Source organism: Pyrgilauda ruficollis, unplaced genomic scaffold, assembly GCF_017590135.1.
Source record: "Pyrgilauda ruficollis isolate IOZ18807 unplaced genomic scaffold, ASM1759013v1 scaffold16, whole genome shotgun sequence".
NCBI lineage: Eukaryota > Metazoa > Chordata > Aves > Passeriformes > Passeridae > Pyrgilauda > Pyrgilauda ruficollis.
Window position 1 is genome coordinate 7532167 of NW_024514764.1, and position 16595 is coordinate 7548761.

General features: G+C 42.1%; 1 protein-coding gene across 1 annotated transcript in view; it reads right to left on the reverse strand.

Moving 5' to 3' along the window:
• Window positions 1–16595, reverse strand: part of BMERB1 (bMERB domain containing 1) — a 52375-nt gene that overhangs the window by 8239 nt on the left and 27541 nt on the right. The window contains exon 3 of the mRNA XM_041462733.1: window positions 12458–12581. Coding sequence (XP_041318667.1) covers window positions 12458–12581 — 124 coding nt within the window. The remainder of the gene's footprint in view (window positions 1–12457; window positions 12582–16595) is intronic.

Below are 16595 nucleotides of genomic sequence, written 5' to 3' on the forward strand. Positions count from 1 at the left end.
AATTCCAAAAATCATAAGTCAGATGACCTCTCCAGAGTCCCAGTTCTGCAGGCTGGTGCATTGTGCTGATGGACAAAAACTGAACCTACCATCTGCACCAATCCCCTTAAGCACATGGAACATCTTTCCTCCCATCTGTGCCAAACAGCCTTTGTGTTTCATCCACTCCACAGTGCTGATTAGGAAAAAAGTAATAAAAAAAAGAGGTTAAATGATGAAAGGGAGGGCTGAAGGACATATGGGACCATGCCAAAGCTTCATCTATCTGACTTAATGAAAGCAGGATCTATGGTTCCTGGTAACTATAAAGCACATCCCACATCTGCTAGCAAATAATACTGAATGCAGGGCAACAGGAGCTGCCCTGGGCAAGAGTTGCCTTACTACCCTTGAAGGAAAGGGAAGAAGAGGAACTCCTGGAAAGGAAATCTCTTGGAAGGCCATTCAATCTGTACTGGCACTATGAACGTTCCCTTCTTTTCCCCCTTATGCTCTGGATGTTGGATGTGAGTAGTTACAGGAGTCCTAGAAGAAGTTAATGCTGCTTCTGAAAAAAAAAAATAAAAAATCCCAGTGTATTTCTCATTTGGAAGCTGGATGGTCAGCAGGGCTTGACTGAGAGCATCTTGGTACTACTGTCAGACCTCTTTAGGAAGTAAAAAGTGCTTCTGGAAATCTTAAGGAAAGCAGCAATCTGCAGAGTACAGGAAAAAAAATTCCTTTGGGTCCCCTAACCTACAGAGGTTCTTTTTCTTCTCTGGAAGAGTTGGTACATTCTTTCCAGTCCCTGTGAAAACATTTTTCACATTGTAGAAAAAACACCAGTGAAGCAAACAGCAGTTACAACATGGCAGTTTTTCCTCCAGAGCTGAGCTTTAAATGTCTGCCCAGGTACCCTAAACACATGAGTTATGAGTATGATAAAACATTTCTCTGGTTAGGAGCCCAAATCCATTCCTGGAATAATTGCAATAGGATTGAAGTGAGGATGGATCCTCAGTGTGCTTTTGTGCATTCCTGACACGTTGGCTGCACTTCTGCTTTTCTTTCTTGCTGGCTTATTGCAGAACCCCCTCTGCAAGCTTGGAGATATCACACAAGCACACATTAGTATTTTCTCTCATGGTATTTCAAGCTATATCATCACAACCTACAAGAAACAACAGAAAGAAACAACAAAAAACCAAACCTCATAATGAATAAACAGCGGGAGCAGAAGATTTTCTAAACATGGCACAAAATGACAGGAAAATAAGCGGGTCAGGGAGCCTGCAGTGCCCTGGCACAGTGACTCAGCCCCATTCCATGTTCCTGTGGTCCAGCTACCAGGGGAGAGCGCCCTGAGCACTGTCATTGCCATGCCATGCTCCAGTGAGGTGACAGCATGAGTCACCTCTGCTGTCACCATCTGCACCGAGGGGAGCAGGGCAGGCAGAGCCCTCCCATTCAGAGGCTCTGCAAGAAAATGGGAGGCAGGGCTTTTAAAAAAGAGACATTCTGTACCAGACACAAAATAATTGTTTTGTTTTGTTTCAGTAGAAATTATTCTTCAACAGCTGAATTTTTCTATCTTCTTATCAGCCAAGGAAGAAATCTGTATTTCCCAGTGTAAGACCTAGGTGCCATCTAGAGACATGCATAGGAAAAAAGGAAAAATTCCAGTGGAAGCTCATAGAAAAATCACTTAATACCCCCCTTAATGGTCAAGCCAAAAAAAAGAGATGGCCAACAAGACTGACAAATACTTCATATTTGAGTGTAAGAACTATTAGTAATACCAACATAAGCATCAAATATAATTTTCATTGATTTCAGGATGAGCAGAGCAGTTCCGTGGGTCCAGAGAGCTTCTGCCTTTGCTGAATGACTTTCAAAGCTAGAAATAGATCTGTGCTCCCTCTAGCATGTCTATAAGAGGAGGTCTGAGATTTCTTGTTTTCTGTTATTGGATTAAAGTGCTTGAAGTTAAAAAAGGAAAGTAGACCAGTTTTGCTGGTTTCCTCCCCTCTCTTCCAGGAGGGTTTGCAGGCACTTGGATTATTTTTAGTTCTATTTTAATACAATCCTGCCCCAGGAGTAAAATGCTTGTAATTGTTGGAGTTTCTGAAGGCTTTGGTAGTGCCAGTCTAGGAGCTGGCCTGAGAATCAGGTGTCATGCTAAGTCACAACCATTTGTAACTGAGGTCTCCATGTAGGGATGGAAAGATCATCTCCTTGGTGGTGTTTCCAGTGAGCAGCCTGAATCCAGCCAAGAGCAACCAGTAGTGATGGAGAGATCTGGGGGATTGAAGGAAAGAGAGGTGTAGAAATAGAGAGAATTGCTACAGAGATGGGGATGATGTCAAGCTGCAGACTCGAGGGACTTGAGTGGAGGCTGCCTTTGGGTACTGCAGGTGTTCTCATGGCTTTGCCAAAGCTGTGGGGAATCTGCAATGGTGAAAGTGTTCTTGGGACTGCAAGAGCACTATGAATTTATAGAATCACTGAACTGTTAAGGTTAATGTCTCTAAGATAAAGGAGTTCAACAGTTACCTCAGCACTGCACCACGTCCCCAGGTGCCACATGCACATGGCTTTTGAACACTTCCAGGATGGTGACTCCACCACTGCCCTGGGCAGTCTGTTCCAATGCCTGATCACCCTTTCAGTCAAAACATTTTTCCTTATATCCAGTCTAGTCCTTCCCTGTGCAATTTGAGTCCATTTCCTCTTGCCTTGTTGCTTGCTATGTGGGAGAAGAGACCGACCTCCACCTGATGCTCCTCTTCTCCATTTGACTCCTTTTGGTCCCTGCCAGCTTGGCTTAGTTACTTAAATCTCCTAATTATAAATCTGTGAGATCACAGGCACCATTTAACGAATCCAGAACACGTTGTGAGTCATTGTGGTGTGTGCTTGTCACAGTGTTATTTAGCTGAGCACCTGGTGCTGCTGGGGCTGCAGGACGCAGAGCTGGCAAGTGAGGGAGCAGATTGCTGACCAGCCTGCTTGGCAGGGCAGCTCCCAAATCTCAGCTCCTGGGATTAACCTGCACTGCTAAAGAAGTGTGACTTTCCCTGTTGAAAGTGCTCCCTGCTGGAGGAACAGTGCACAGAAGCTGATGAACCACAAGTTGCACAGTAATGTAATTCAGCTATTGTTTCAGAGAATTGAAGATGGCATTTGAAATTCTCAGTCCCAGAAGGGTAATATTAAAGGTATATTTCACATAAATTCAGAAGAGTGTCTGGAGAGGCTGGCTGGTTTTCATTTTCACTGACATTGCTCAATTTCTTGAGCTTGGCCATCTCCCCTGCAGTTACAAAGTTCTGCTATGAATCAATAGTAACAAGAGGAGTTTTCCTGAAACTGCCCCACTGTGGAGGGGAATATTTCTCCATGTGGCTAAAATTGACTAAGTTAACTTGTCTAAAAATGTATAGACAGCAGAGAAGTCAGATCTCAATTCACAAGTATCAGCCCTTTGCATGCAGAAGATTCTACACAAAAGCACAGAGGCTCGTTCATTCAAACTGCTCTGGTAGTTCTATTTTTGGATATTAGGCACAGGAAGGAGGAAACTCTAGGTCTGGCTGTGCATTGTCTCCAGCAGAATCAATGATACATTTCCTTCTTCATTTGCCTTCATGTTTGACCTTTTCTTATTTTTAAAACCAGAAAAGCAACTATTTGTTATTACAGCAGAAAAGAATATAAAGGTTTCTGGTATAAAATCAAACACTGACAGTCCCTTCCAGGGCTTTTCAATTCACTGGTTACTCTCCTATTTATAGCAGAAGTGAGAAGGACCAGTGAAATAGCACAGGGCAAGAGGGACACTTACTGCAGAGCATCCTTGCCTGGAGGAAGCTCAGGTGTCCAAAAGGGGGGCCAGGATCTGTGAGTGCCACATGTGCCTGATGGGCTGGGGGGGTCTCAGGGGACAACCCCCTGTGCCTTCCACTCATGCAAAACAGAGCACAGGTAGCCAAGAGCTGGGAAGTGAAGAACAGTTTGGGATAAAAGGTTACATCTGGAAACACAGTGCTAAATTTCTGCATTAAAAATGACAAGGTCAAAGATCAAAGCTGCTGCTTCTTCTAATAACAGCATTTTGTGACAAACACAACACATATTCAATGTAGAAAATGTTGTTTAAAGAAAATGCTCTATTAAAGAACTGTTTTTCTAGCTATCCAACAGACAATAATGAAAATTATTTCTAAGACAAAAACACCTCAACTACCAAGTTTACAATTGATTAAATATTTTCCAAATCCTAAGTTTATCATTATACACCACAAAAAAATTACTTTTCCTTTCAGAGTATTTTAATGCACCATTTTTACAACCACACATTGAAAGTATAAGGTGTTTTCCTCTGGGGTTTGGTGTCCAGCAGGGCAAAGGAGATGGGTCTGCAGAGAGACCAAACTGAACTAAGGCATTTTCCTTCCTCTGGGAGAGCTGATCTCTGCACTTTTAGCTTAAAGTGCACAGTGCAGAACTTTGCAATTCTGTCCTGAACTCACATTCTTGAGGCTTCCAGGCCTGCATGTGAGGGGCTGGGAGACTTGGCAGAGCTGGACCTTCGCAGGAACCCTGACATCCTTGGGGCTCCCAGACCCTTGGCATTCCCCTAGAAATGCTGTTCCCAATCTCAGAGACCCTGAGCTTTGACCATCTGACAGCTTTCATTGCAAAAGCACCCTGTGCCATTTCACAGCCTGCAGTTTCCTGGGTATTTCCTCGAGGACTCTGGTTATTTGCAATGTGCTTGGGAGGCAAAGCTCAGAGTGACACAGCCACAGCTTCACCCTGCCATGCAGAAGAGCCTGTGTCACACCAGGCTGTACCAGTGGCACAACCATGGTGTCCCTCTCACAGCTGGGCTTGGTGCTTTTCCTACTGGTGCCTTTCTTCTGAAGCTGCCAACCTGACATTTATATTTATTGAATAATATGTATCATCACACAACTGCCTTCTCCTCCTCTACAGCCTCCCCAAGTCCATCCTGTGTTCCAAGAGCAAGATACAATCAGGAAGAAAAAAAAAAAGGAAGGAAATCACAATAAGTGAAACTGTATTGTTAAGTTTTCAGAACTGTGAAGGAGAAAAGATTTATTGCTCCTTTCCATGAAAAGACTGATCTTATCAGAAAACACTGACAACAGCCCTATTCATGAGCAAAAACCTGGGTTTGCTGGTGTTACTTATTTACACTGCAGTAACAGCAAGGTGCAAAACTCAGAGAAAAGCACCAGATGCTGAACACATAAGAAAACAGTCCTAAGGTAATTCCTGCTTAGCCTGAGATGACAGAAAACAGATAACATCCAGTGCAAAGGAAAAAAGGAGCAGCAAAAGAATCAAAAGTACCCAAGAAAGCAAAAGACTGAACGCCAGCTTAGCAATAATATAAGCAGTGAGTTACCACTGCTATTCACACCTCTGACAGCCTGTTTTATCTCCTTCCACTCACTATCCCTCCCTCCCAGCCCTCCCCAGGGTGATGCTCAGTGCAGGGCTCTGTTGCCACACAAGGCATGAAGCCACTGAGAAATCAGAGTTGATGTCACATTAGTGAGACACTTCTAAGAGTGTTAAAGTATTTAGTTCAAAAAAGAATTAAAATTTGAAATGAACTCTGTTCATACAAAGATAGCAATTACTGCTGCCTTTTCTCACCTGAGGAATGGGACACTCCATGAATACATTTTTCTGTTACTTTGCAGCATTACTTTCTGAGTTCACCCAGTTATAAGACTGTTTGTTTCATATTCCCACTTTGTGTCTACTAGATTTACTGCACTCATTTTAAATTAAAACTTGGGATTTCTAAGCTGGGTTATTTAAGGTTCTCATCACCAAGGGAATTAAGCTCTCACAGCAGTTCTTGTGTACTTTGGTGTTGTTTCCCTTTGCAGGGGTTGCATTGAGGCAGGCAATAGGCAGAGAGACCTTTCTGTATGTAAAATACCAATGTGCTGTGCATACTGCAGCTGGCACAAAGGTGAGATTCCTATCTGACCTCTGTCGATGTCCTGATGTTCTTGGAAGGAAAATGGACTTTACATTTTCCCCATGAATTTGCCCTAAGTTTGAGATTCTACCACTACACCAACACCCACCAGAATGATCATTACTGACTGTCCCACCTCAGCAAGGGATACATCAATAGCACAGCAGGACAACAAAGATTTATGGGGTATTGCAAACTGGGAGAAGGATACAGGTTAAAAAGGCAAGTAAAGAAAAAGTAAGCCTGATTTGAAGCAAGAAAATAAACCAAACTAAGGATAAATTATGTACTCTGGACAGCTAAAGAAGCAGTGGGACTGCAAAGTCAAGTTGCAGCAGACTTTTCTACACAAAAGGTCTGGGATTTCAAGAAAGCAAAAAAATGGTGTAAAATGGTCTAAAATCCTGAATAGAACTATGCAGAATTTGGATGATGTAGATGTTATGAGTACTCTGGAGAAGAGGGAGTCATCTACTAATGAGTAGTGAGTGTACAATGACCAATTTTAGTTCTGAGCCAGTGTGGAGGTGAATTTGGCCTCTTCACAGTACTGGTTTAGTGATGTAATAACCACACAGACATTAAGCAAATACACCATCATATTTATAGCATTTTTACAGATTTAAAAAAAAGTTCAATGAGTAAAATGTTTTCAGTAATTGCCTAAAGTAACCTAATAGGGCTTTATGTTTAATATCTTCTATTCCCTACACATTAAAAAACTGCCATTCAGTATCACCTACATGGCAGAAATAACCATCCCAAGACAGCTATCACAGGTGGAAGCAACTTCCACAGTTTTAGTTCAAGGTCATCCAATAAAGCTGGCTTCAAGCTTTGCTTTCCATCTGGAAAAGCAGCAGTATCAGGCATGGGCAGATTTCCCACAGACTGTGTTTCATTATGACAGTGGATGCTGTTTTATAAGAATTCCATCCCTTTCCACAGGAACAGGCAGTAACTGTTGGTGAGATGATCTCACCTTTACTAATAATATTTACTGGGTCCCAACATGTTAATGTGTTTTAAAATGCATTAATTTTGCACTACAAATGATTCTGAAGTTCAGTTTTGATCTGCTCCGTATCACCTAGAGGTCTGAGGGTTTGCTGCCTGTCCCTGTCAGCTAAACTGGGCTAACACATGCATCATCCATTTTTACAACCATGTCTTTCAGCACAGTAGATTTTCATGCCCCCAGCAATCCTAAACTGCCTCTGAAGCCAGACACATCCACAGCAGCAACACATTAAATGTGTGTCACACAGGATGCTGCCCGAGCAGCTCCCTCAGCTTCTGGGTCTGTTATCTCACCAGGAAAGAAAAAATAAAGGAAGTGGGACAGGAGCATTAGAAAGGAAGAGAGAGTGTGCCTGTTCTGACGTGGTGTGTTTGCTTTCCTCAACAGCACAGACAGATTGAACATGCACAGCTTGACCCAGAACTCTTTTTATACAGAATGTTTTCAGGAAGGAGCTGAGAGAAGCCTGGGAAGCGAAGGAGGGGGATGCTGGCAGGCTGTAAACTGATGCTTTTCTGTACATATTGTCTCCTTCAGATCTATATATGCTGAGCTCTCAGCTATTCCAAAAACAAACCAAGAAGAGCTAGAGATAGCATATGATGGCTTCAAGGTATATTTTCATTTCCTGGGCTGGCTGGAGACAGTCACAACAGCTCCTGGCATAATTTTATCAAATTTCATAGTATCAGTATCGTTGAAGGAGAGATGCTACAAACAGCCACAATTCCTACATAACCTGTGCATATCCTGAGGATTTCCATCCTGGGCACCAAGCAAGGCAGGGTCCTGAGACAAAAATAGGATTTGCTAATGTAATTACAGACCAAATCACCGTGCATCTGCTCTGCTGTGACTGAGGTTGCCTGAGCTAAAATATGATTGTACAATATAAATTGTGGCATTACCTAATTGAGGAAGGCTTGATTTTCTAATCTGAAAATTGTCTCCTTATAAACTCCAGGTCATTCTTCATAGCAAGCAGGTATTCAGCTAGAAGTGATGTGGATTTCCTGGGTATGAAGAGCACAGCTGCTTTCAGCTGCCCTCTTTGTTTTCAAGGAGGAAACAAAAATAAGGAGCAAAGCAAAGGACACATTTACAAAGGTAATACCTGACTTGCAATTGGTACAATGGTTTGGGAACCATCCTGACCTGTTAGTCCATTGCTTCAGCTAATTTTGCTTTGTTTTTTTTGTATTGATAAAAATAAACGCAAGAATTATCAGAAAACTGGCCACTTATAAAGTATACACTGTAGGATTAATTATTTCACTGTAATATACAGCAAATAGATAACAGTTCATCTGCTTTCCTTGCTTTTCAAATAAAAAAAAATTCAGGGGACAGGCTAAGAATAAGCTGTCACACATCTAATTTTATTGAGTTTCATGCAGCAGAATTAAAAAATTTTTTTTTTTAAAAACTTTTTTAAGTTTTGCAATAAAAATTATTGCAAATTTGAAAATCAGAGATGTCACTTAGAGTTTCTGTAGTGTATATTTTTGCTTCATTTCAGAGTTCCAGAAAGTTTAAATGTACCTTTGTGTGACAACACTTCATCTTTAAATGCTTTAGTTTTTCATTACTGCAATGAGGTCTTACATTACGTTTAGTGCACCAATAAGGAATTTCCACTTCTCTCTGCAAGGCAGAGAAAAAGAGTGTACAAAGGACTGCAAAGTAGTACAAAAGAGTGGAAAATCACATGTATTGAAACTGTACAGATATTTATCGTCTTCACTTAAAATTTTTTGCTACTTCATTTTTAAACAGGGCAAAACCTGTTTCCACTGCCCTCACAGATGTTTTTTTCCTCTATTTTGGGGAAGGGTTTTTTTTGTTGTTGTTTTGGTTTGGTTTTTTTTTTTGTTTTTGTTTTTGTTTTTGGTTTTGGTTTTGTTTTGTTTTGTTTTTTTTGTTTTGTTTTGTTTTGGTTTTTGGGGGTTTTTTTGTTTTGTTTTGGGTTTTGTTTGTTTGTTTGTTTTGTTTTTTTAATACAGTGATAGGCAGGCTACAGAAATATCTGTGCTTGTCTGACAGTGAATCCTTGGTCTGCCACTAAAATCCAGCATGTGCTGCTCTGGGGGACTGGGGACAGCACATCATTGTGGGCCTGGTATAGAGAGGCAGAGAAATTGCAGCAAGTTCATAAGGATATCTTCTGAATTTTAAAGTAATTTTGGTGGGTACTAGTACACCAGTCTGTGGGTCCCCTCCAAGCCAAAGTGTTCTGTGATTCCATGCACTGCAGAGTTTGTGCTGTGTGGAGAGACGTGCTGTGCAAACCACAGCTGCCAGAAACAGCTCACCCTCCTGAGGAGCTCATACAGGAACATCTTCCCTTGGTCACACCCAGAAGTGTGAAACATGCAAACTCCATGTCCACTGAGCAGCTAGACCTTGCTAGGCTTCTTTTTCAGTTGGGTTTGTTGGGGGTTTTTAATGGCTGATAAACTAACCCAGAGCAGTTCTCTGCCTGATGTCCTTGTTTCATGGCTACATTTGCATCTTCTTCAAGGAAAATAGCAAATTCAATTAGCAGCCTTAGAGTATATTCCCTCCATGGGTTAAACCTGACAGAGGAAGAGCTTGCTGTGCTTTCCATCAGCAGTGGGCCTAGCTTGCAGTGTCTTGTTTTCTTGTTCTTGAGTGAGTATTTTTAAATGCAGGGAAGAGCTGTGGCACCTGCTGGTGTGTGCAAGCAGAGCTGACAGGCTGTGTGTGCCTGTGACAGAGGGGGCACCCTGAGGGCTGGGGACACTGGGCACATCTTCAGAGCCCTGCTTTCTTTAAGCACAGCTACAGTGCACTTTTCCTGCTTTAGGATCTGGCTGCATGGGAATAAAAAGATCAGTCAGACAGACAGCAAGAAGAAAGGGCCATTACTTTAAAAAATGTAGCTGGAAATGTGAGCTGTGCCTGGATGTGCAAGTGATACAGAATCCTTTCACTGTGTTCATGCTTTCATAAGAACTATTAAAAAAATACCAATTTAACCCAAGAGAATTTATATTCTGTTGCTAACAGCATGAAAGGCAAAGAAGGGAATACAAACATGCCACACAATTTCTCTAATACTATGTGTGTGTTTTATCCTTTTGCTCTAATTAAAGGAAAGGCTAGAGCAGATGCAAGAGCTAAAGAGAAGTGGCTCTCATTAAGGCTGGTCTGGCACTCTGTGGTCTGAGTGTAGGTGTAGAGCTGCTCGTTAGCAGTGTTCAAAGCTGAGTCTGCCTAAACCTGGCTGAGGAGGCTCAGTTTCATGTCCTTGGTTGTATAGGTCATTCCCAGGGGAATCCAGCCCTGTCAGAAGAAATCAGTTACTAAAATTCATGACCTACATACAGACTTCTGGTCTTTGGATATTGGCTATTCATAAGTTCAGAAATGAAATTAAAAGAAAATATATATGGCTACATATGAAGTCTTCCACAATATGTCTATGAATTAGAGTTTATGTAATTTGCTAAGTGAAACAGATACAAAACTTGGACCACTGAGGTAGCCATGACTTGTGCTGTTAATCTCAGCAATAGGTCATTAAAATACATTTGTCATTAAAAGATGTTTGTCACTGAAGACAAATGCAGCCAAGCCCTTCTTGAGGGCAGTGAAGAACAGGTGCTGCTGTATTACTTGGGTTTCACCACCAGCATGCTTCTCTCTGGCCATGTCGTTCAGTGGCATTCACAAACTGAGTTTAACTGCCTCAAGGATTAATGAGCAGAGTCAGAATATTCTGCCACACAGCAGGGAGCAGCTGGGCTGGAAAGCTGTGTGAATATCCCTGGAAAAGTGGTCATTAGGTCTGCTGCAGCTGGAGGAATGAGAGGGTCTGTGACTGTGGCTCTCCATGGCTTAGAAAAGATGGAAACTGGGGATATTGTCACCTGCCAGCTCTGCCAGGACCTTGGGCCAACCTCCTGGAGGCTGTGCCAGGGAGAGGCTGGGAGAGCTCCTGGGCAGCTCCAGGCAGGGTGTGAGGATGAGATCTAGCCCAGGAGAACAGTGCACAGTGTGAGCACCAGTTCTGTTCCCTTTTCAACAAGCAAGCTCTCCTGTGTTAAATCCCTTCCTCGAACACCTGCCAGGCAATACAGAGTAAAGAGTGTGAGCATGGGGGAAATGAAAAGAACAGACTGGATATCAGAACAAACAGAACAATTGCTCTCATTCACTGGGCAGTTATTTCAGCGCTTTGTTTGATATAGAAAATGTCAGGAGAAGTGCAGGGTTCAATGATGAGGCTTCTTCCAGATTAAATTTATGTACAAACCAATAACCAAGTAGTGACTTGACTACCAGGAGCAGGAGTGACAAAACCTTTCCTGCTCACTTTATTTGTACCACAAAGGCATTACTAAAGGTCAGTGCCACTATAACCAGTCCTTATTCCAAAGGAGTCTAAGCAGTGATTCTGGGCAGAAGTCTTCTGGGATAACACTCAAAGGCAGATGTCTGGGCTGTTTGCAGAGGGGTGAGGCTTCCAGCTTCTGGCAATGCAAGTCAGGGCACTAAAATTAACCTGCAGTGTAAGGGTCAAAGCACCATTCCCTGTACTTGAACAGGAGCAGAAAGCCAGTGAGCTTTTCAGGCTACTGAAGCTTCATTAATGCCAAAGGTCTGAGCTCAGCAGGTTTTAGAGCTACTGAAGTTCTTGGCCTGTCAGCAAAGGCATTTGTTTCTGACCTCAGATACTCACAGACTGAGGGCACTTCAAAATAATGCACTTCTTAGGAGTAAGTTCTGATCTTCTAAATTTGATGATTTAGGAATATTAACCCCGTTGCCTTCACCATCAGAATTGGATTAATATTCACAAACCTTCAGTGAGGCTCCTATGCCTGACCTTTTTGGCAATTATGAAAATCCCTCTTGGAATATTGCTATTTAATTTGATATATCAGAAAGTGTTTTGTGTTCATAACTTAATGGCTTCCATTCAACAAATGTCAAATCTTGGCTGCTATTAGTGCAGAACACAGTGTGCTCTCTTGTGACAGGAGCTGTCTAAGACCACTAATGAAGAAGGAATAAAGCCTGAACTAGGTTAGACTGTGGAAGCTTCAAATCCCTTACCTGTTGATATTTTGTTCAGACAAATATCCTTTCCACAAAGGACTGAAATCAGGTAGGAAAAGATGCTGCATAGACAAGTACTTTGCTAAAGTTTCCTTTTGTAAGTAAGAGATCCGTTTTATGTATTCTGCAAATCGTGCTGAATAAAAAAAGGTGTTGAATAAAAAAGCAGCAATTTCCTTTGCAACTACAAAAATCATTTCCCAGCGGCATTTTGTAAGTGCTCACCTAACTGGGATGCTCTTTATCTTTCTCCCTTTTAAAATGTCAAGCAGATAAAAGTCTTCTAAATACCATTCTTTCCTATTTTGATTAATTTTGCATAGTGTTTTCCCAGAAGGATTGGTACTTACATAAACCTGAGTTCTGATTCTCTTCTGACTAAGACTTCCCGAAGTCTCTGGATCTTTGCCATCTCAAGCTCAATTTCCTCAGGCATCATTGTTGTTTCAGCCATTGAAATGATGTCAAGTTGATCTGTGTGTGGAAGCAGAGAAAATGAATTAAGCCAGTCAGACTGTCTTAATGGTGTTTTTCAGGAATGTAAATTAAATCACGGAGCTACCTAACTATGGAGTAATTAATTCAAGCAGTAAAAAATACTCTAGCTGAATGCTGTGCTGACTGGTTTCTCTATTGTTTTGCTTATTACTTGCAATGTAACAGTTTAGAAGTGAAATACTCCCTAAGCCAAAGTGACAATCATTTTGTTAGTCAGGCTCAGTCATCCCTCTGAGGAATCCCCACCCCATCCTCAGCCACAGCCACCATTCCTGAACTGATATCACCACAAACTGACTGCTACAAAACCCTCTCAGAGCAATTCTTGCAGCTCTCGAGAGTCCTACCCGTAACATAAACCCATGAATGTTCCCCACCTCCAAGCCCTCTAACTCTCCTTGCTGCTCCACCCTGGGGGATGAAGGCCAGCCCCACCAAGAGCAGCCAAGGATGGGCTCAGAAATGATGCTGCACCTCGTCCTGCAAGGGGCTGAGTGGCTCTCACAAGGGCACAGAAATGGATTCAGGAGACAAAAAGCACTTTGCAGTAATAACTTGGCAGCTGGTAAGGCCAGGGTGCTCCTGTGATTATTTCTCCATAATTGATGTATTACCTCTGTGACCCAGAGAGAAACAAGACTATGGACTGTGCTCCCTGAGCATAAAGCAACCAATTTATACGAGATGGGTTTGGGAAAGGAGCTGCTTGGCCTCTGGAAAACCCCATTCCAAGGGTTCATCATACTTGGCCTTCATGTTAAACAAGAATTTAGACACTGAAAAATAGGTTGGCTGCATATCTTGGTGCCCCAATGGAGAGATATTCCTGAAAAAAGGCCTGCTTCAGCTGTATTGATTTGAAAAAGGGAAAATAGAGAGGTCAAAACATACTCAGCATAATTATGCAGAAAACAGCAGACAAAAAATAAGCTGCTCAATTAATTAAGAGGAGATAAATTCTGAAGTCCCCCATGACAGACTAAGCACAGCTGAGAAGAATTTCTGACAAAAAGTTGGAGTAGGAATGAAACTACAAAATCTCAGCAAACAGCCACTGTATGAGCTTAGTTCACAGTTCTCCCAAAATGGAGGCAAAGGAAAAACACTCTATACTATATAAACAAAATATATATCCCTTGTATTTAAAAATAGATAAAATACTTCTTAAAACTATCCCATCAGTATTATCTGCAAGTTTTTACTTCCTTTCTTAATGAAGAAAGTGGGAAAACAAATATAAAACATCACTTTGTTTTTTCAAGATAACAGAATCTTGAGAAAAAAAAAAGTGAGACAGATTTTGAAATGTCTGTCATGAGAGAACAGCCATGTTTCAGTAGCTGTTTTTAAACTCAAATTGCAAAACTGGTCTGTAAAGTAAGGCTGTCTTGTGTGTCTGAACACACAAATGCTGCCTGTACAAGATGGATTTCCCTATCAGAAATCATTGTGTTTGTCAGAGTATATTTAGTTGATGTGTAGCCTAAATGTCATGAGGTTCTCACAGGCCCACCTCTCATTTTCACTGCTTGCCATAAATATAAGCAGGAGATGGGAAGTTATTCTGATGCTACCATGAATTAAAGCCAATAATACTGGTAAATCAGAATACAAACCATAAATAAACTACACATGCATATTATAAAATTAGCTCTCAAGAGCTCAGAAAACAGAAAAAAAAAAAAAAAAAAAAAAAGGAAACCCTTTTAGCTGCACTCTGCAGCTGTAGCTGAGTGTGCCCTGGTGTCACTCCCTGTGTGAGGTCAGCCTCCACCCTGTGATTCCAACAATTCAGGAGCAAACAAGCTTTATGCCCCAGTGATGTGCTTAACCCAGCACAGGAATCAGTGTGACAGGCAGAAGTCTGCTCTGACCCCTTGCAGAACGGTCAGAGATTCTCCTTCACATCCCACTCAACGTGTCCTTGAACCAAAGAAAATATTTCTGAAAGCGACCCAAAATTATGCAGTGTTTCCAAAAGACTCAAAAATGCAAGCAAGGCAGCAGAAGTTTGAAAGTGGAGGGAAATGAACACAGAAACCATCAGATATCAGTTCACAGCTTGTCTGCAAGCTGGGGGATGTGGCTGGAACCCTGGAATGGAGCAGAGGTGTGAGAACACCTGGAGGGCCAGGGCAGGATTGCCACCCAGCCCCAGCACTCCCCACAAACACCAGCCTCTGGCTCAGCTCCTCTTCTAACACCATGGATAACTGGCCCACCTGGCAGCAGCTGTGCTGAAGGAGAATTAATTATTTTTCATGGGATGGTTTGAGCTCCTGGGATGTGAACCACTGGGGAAGATGATGTTAACATTATTGAGCCTTTAAGTAAAGCTCTAACTCTGTCCCAGTGAGCAACGACACCTCTAGTGCTCTGAGACATGATTCAGAACAGCTTCACACAGAAGTCTCTTACATTTTCAAAAAAGAAAGAGTGAACATTTCATTTTATTTAAAGCAGGTATGTAGTAGTCAACTATTTTTTAGCATACATTGAGCTTTTTCCTGGCAATGAGGCAAAATTCATAATGCAAAAGTGGAGACAACACTGAGACTAGTCACAGCCAGTGACAGGATTAAACTATTTTGTCTGTTCTGCAATCTGCAGAATAATTTTCAGTAACAAAGAAACAAGTAAAATGATATTACTGTATGCACAAAAAGATAGCATGAAAATAATTACTATAGGAAAATAAAATTATCAAGCTCTTGCACATAGTGAGAGGGACTGAAGAGGTAAACCTGAAGTTATTAATGCATAACTTTGCTTCAATTTAAACACAGACTAGTATAGTTAAACTGGGTATTAACTTAATGATCACACTTCATCCTCAGTGTGCCGGCCAGAAATAGAACAGTAGCCAGCTGTGTTTAAAAGCAACAAAAACCCAAATTGCCTATTAAGTCAATAAGTGCAAAGAAAACGTTAAAAGAAGCTTGAATTCACACTGAGAAATGGGAGAACACCTCACACCTGGTGTCAGTAGTTTCAGAGCAACTGGGAAGGGATGCTGTGATTAATCACCAGGGAAGGTCCTGCTGCTGTCACTGGTGCCACGCTGGTGGTGGCCCCGAGGCCACCAGCTCTGCAGCCATTAGTGCTTTAATTGTCACTTGGTGTCAGAACCCAGGACATTCCTCTGACTGCCCTGGAGGACTCGAGACCCTGGCAGGGGGCTCAGAGACTTTGGCACAGAGTCAAAAACACCTGTGCCTTTGGTTTTAACCCATGGGAAAAATTACCAGCTGTGTATGAAGATGTACAAGCCACGAGAGTTTAAGCAGAATGATAGTTAATTTGTCACAGGGTGAAAAAAGTAGAATTTTGGGGTTTTTAGAATGGGGGTTCAGGAGGCAAGATGGAGGGATTTGGGCATTCCCTGTCCTTCTTCTCCTTCTCTTTCTTAGCCTCCACCTTCTGTGTGATGGTGGCACTTTTAGATTGGTTTAGAGTAGAGACAGACTGTCTAATGTAGGTGATAGGCAATGGAAAATTATTGTAAATAAAGTACACATAGTTTTTAGTATAAAAAGATAACACAGCCCCAAGGGCAGGCAGTGTGCCATGAACTGACCTGCCAGACTGACCTCAGCAGGTCAGAAAAAGAATGTTATAGAAAAGAGAAAATAAACAACCTTGAAAAGCAGAACCCACACATCTCGGCTTCTTCTTCAGTCGTGGGACTGGGAAAAAAACTCTTTAATACCTCAGGAGCCATTTCAGCAACATAAAACCCAAGAATTTGGGGTTGTTATTGTCACTGTAAACCAGAGAAGGTGAGGCCTGGCAGTGACACACAGGGTCCCAAATCTCTGCTGTGGAACCAAAGGATGTCATTGTCACTGCTGAGCTCAGGAACAGCTCAGGACCTGCAGCCGAGCAGGAACACACAGGGAGGAGCTGCAAGTGTGGGATCCACAGCAAGGACAGGGTCTGCTCCACCAGGGCCCTTGGATCCTCTTTGTATGGCTCTGCTGCTCCTGGAAC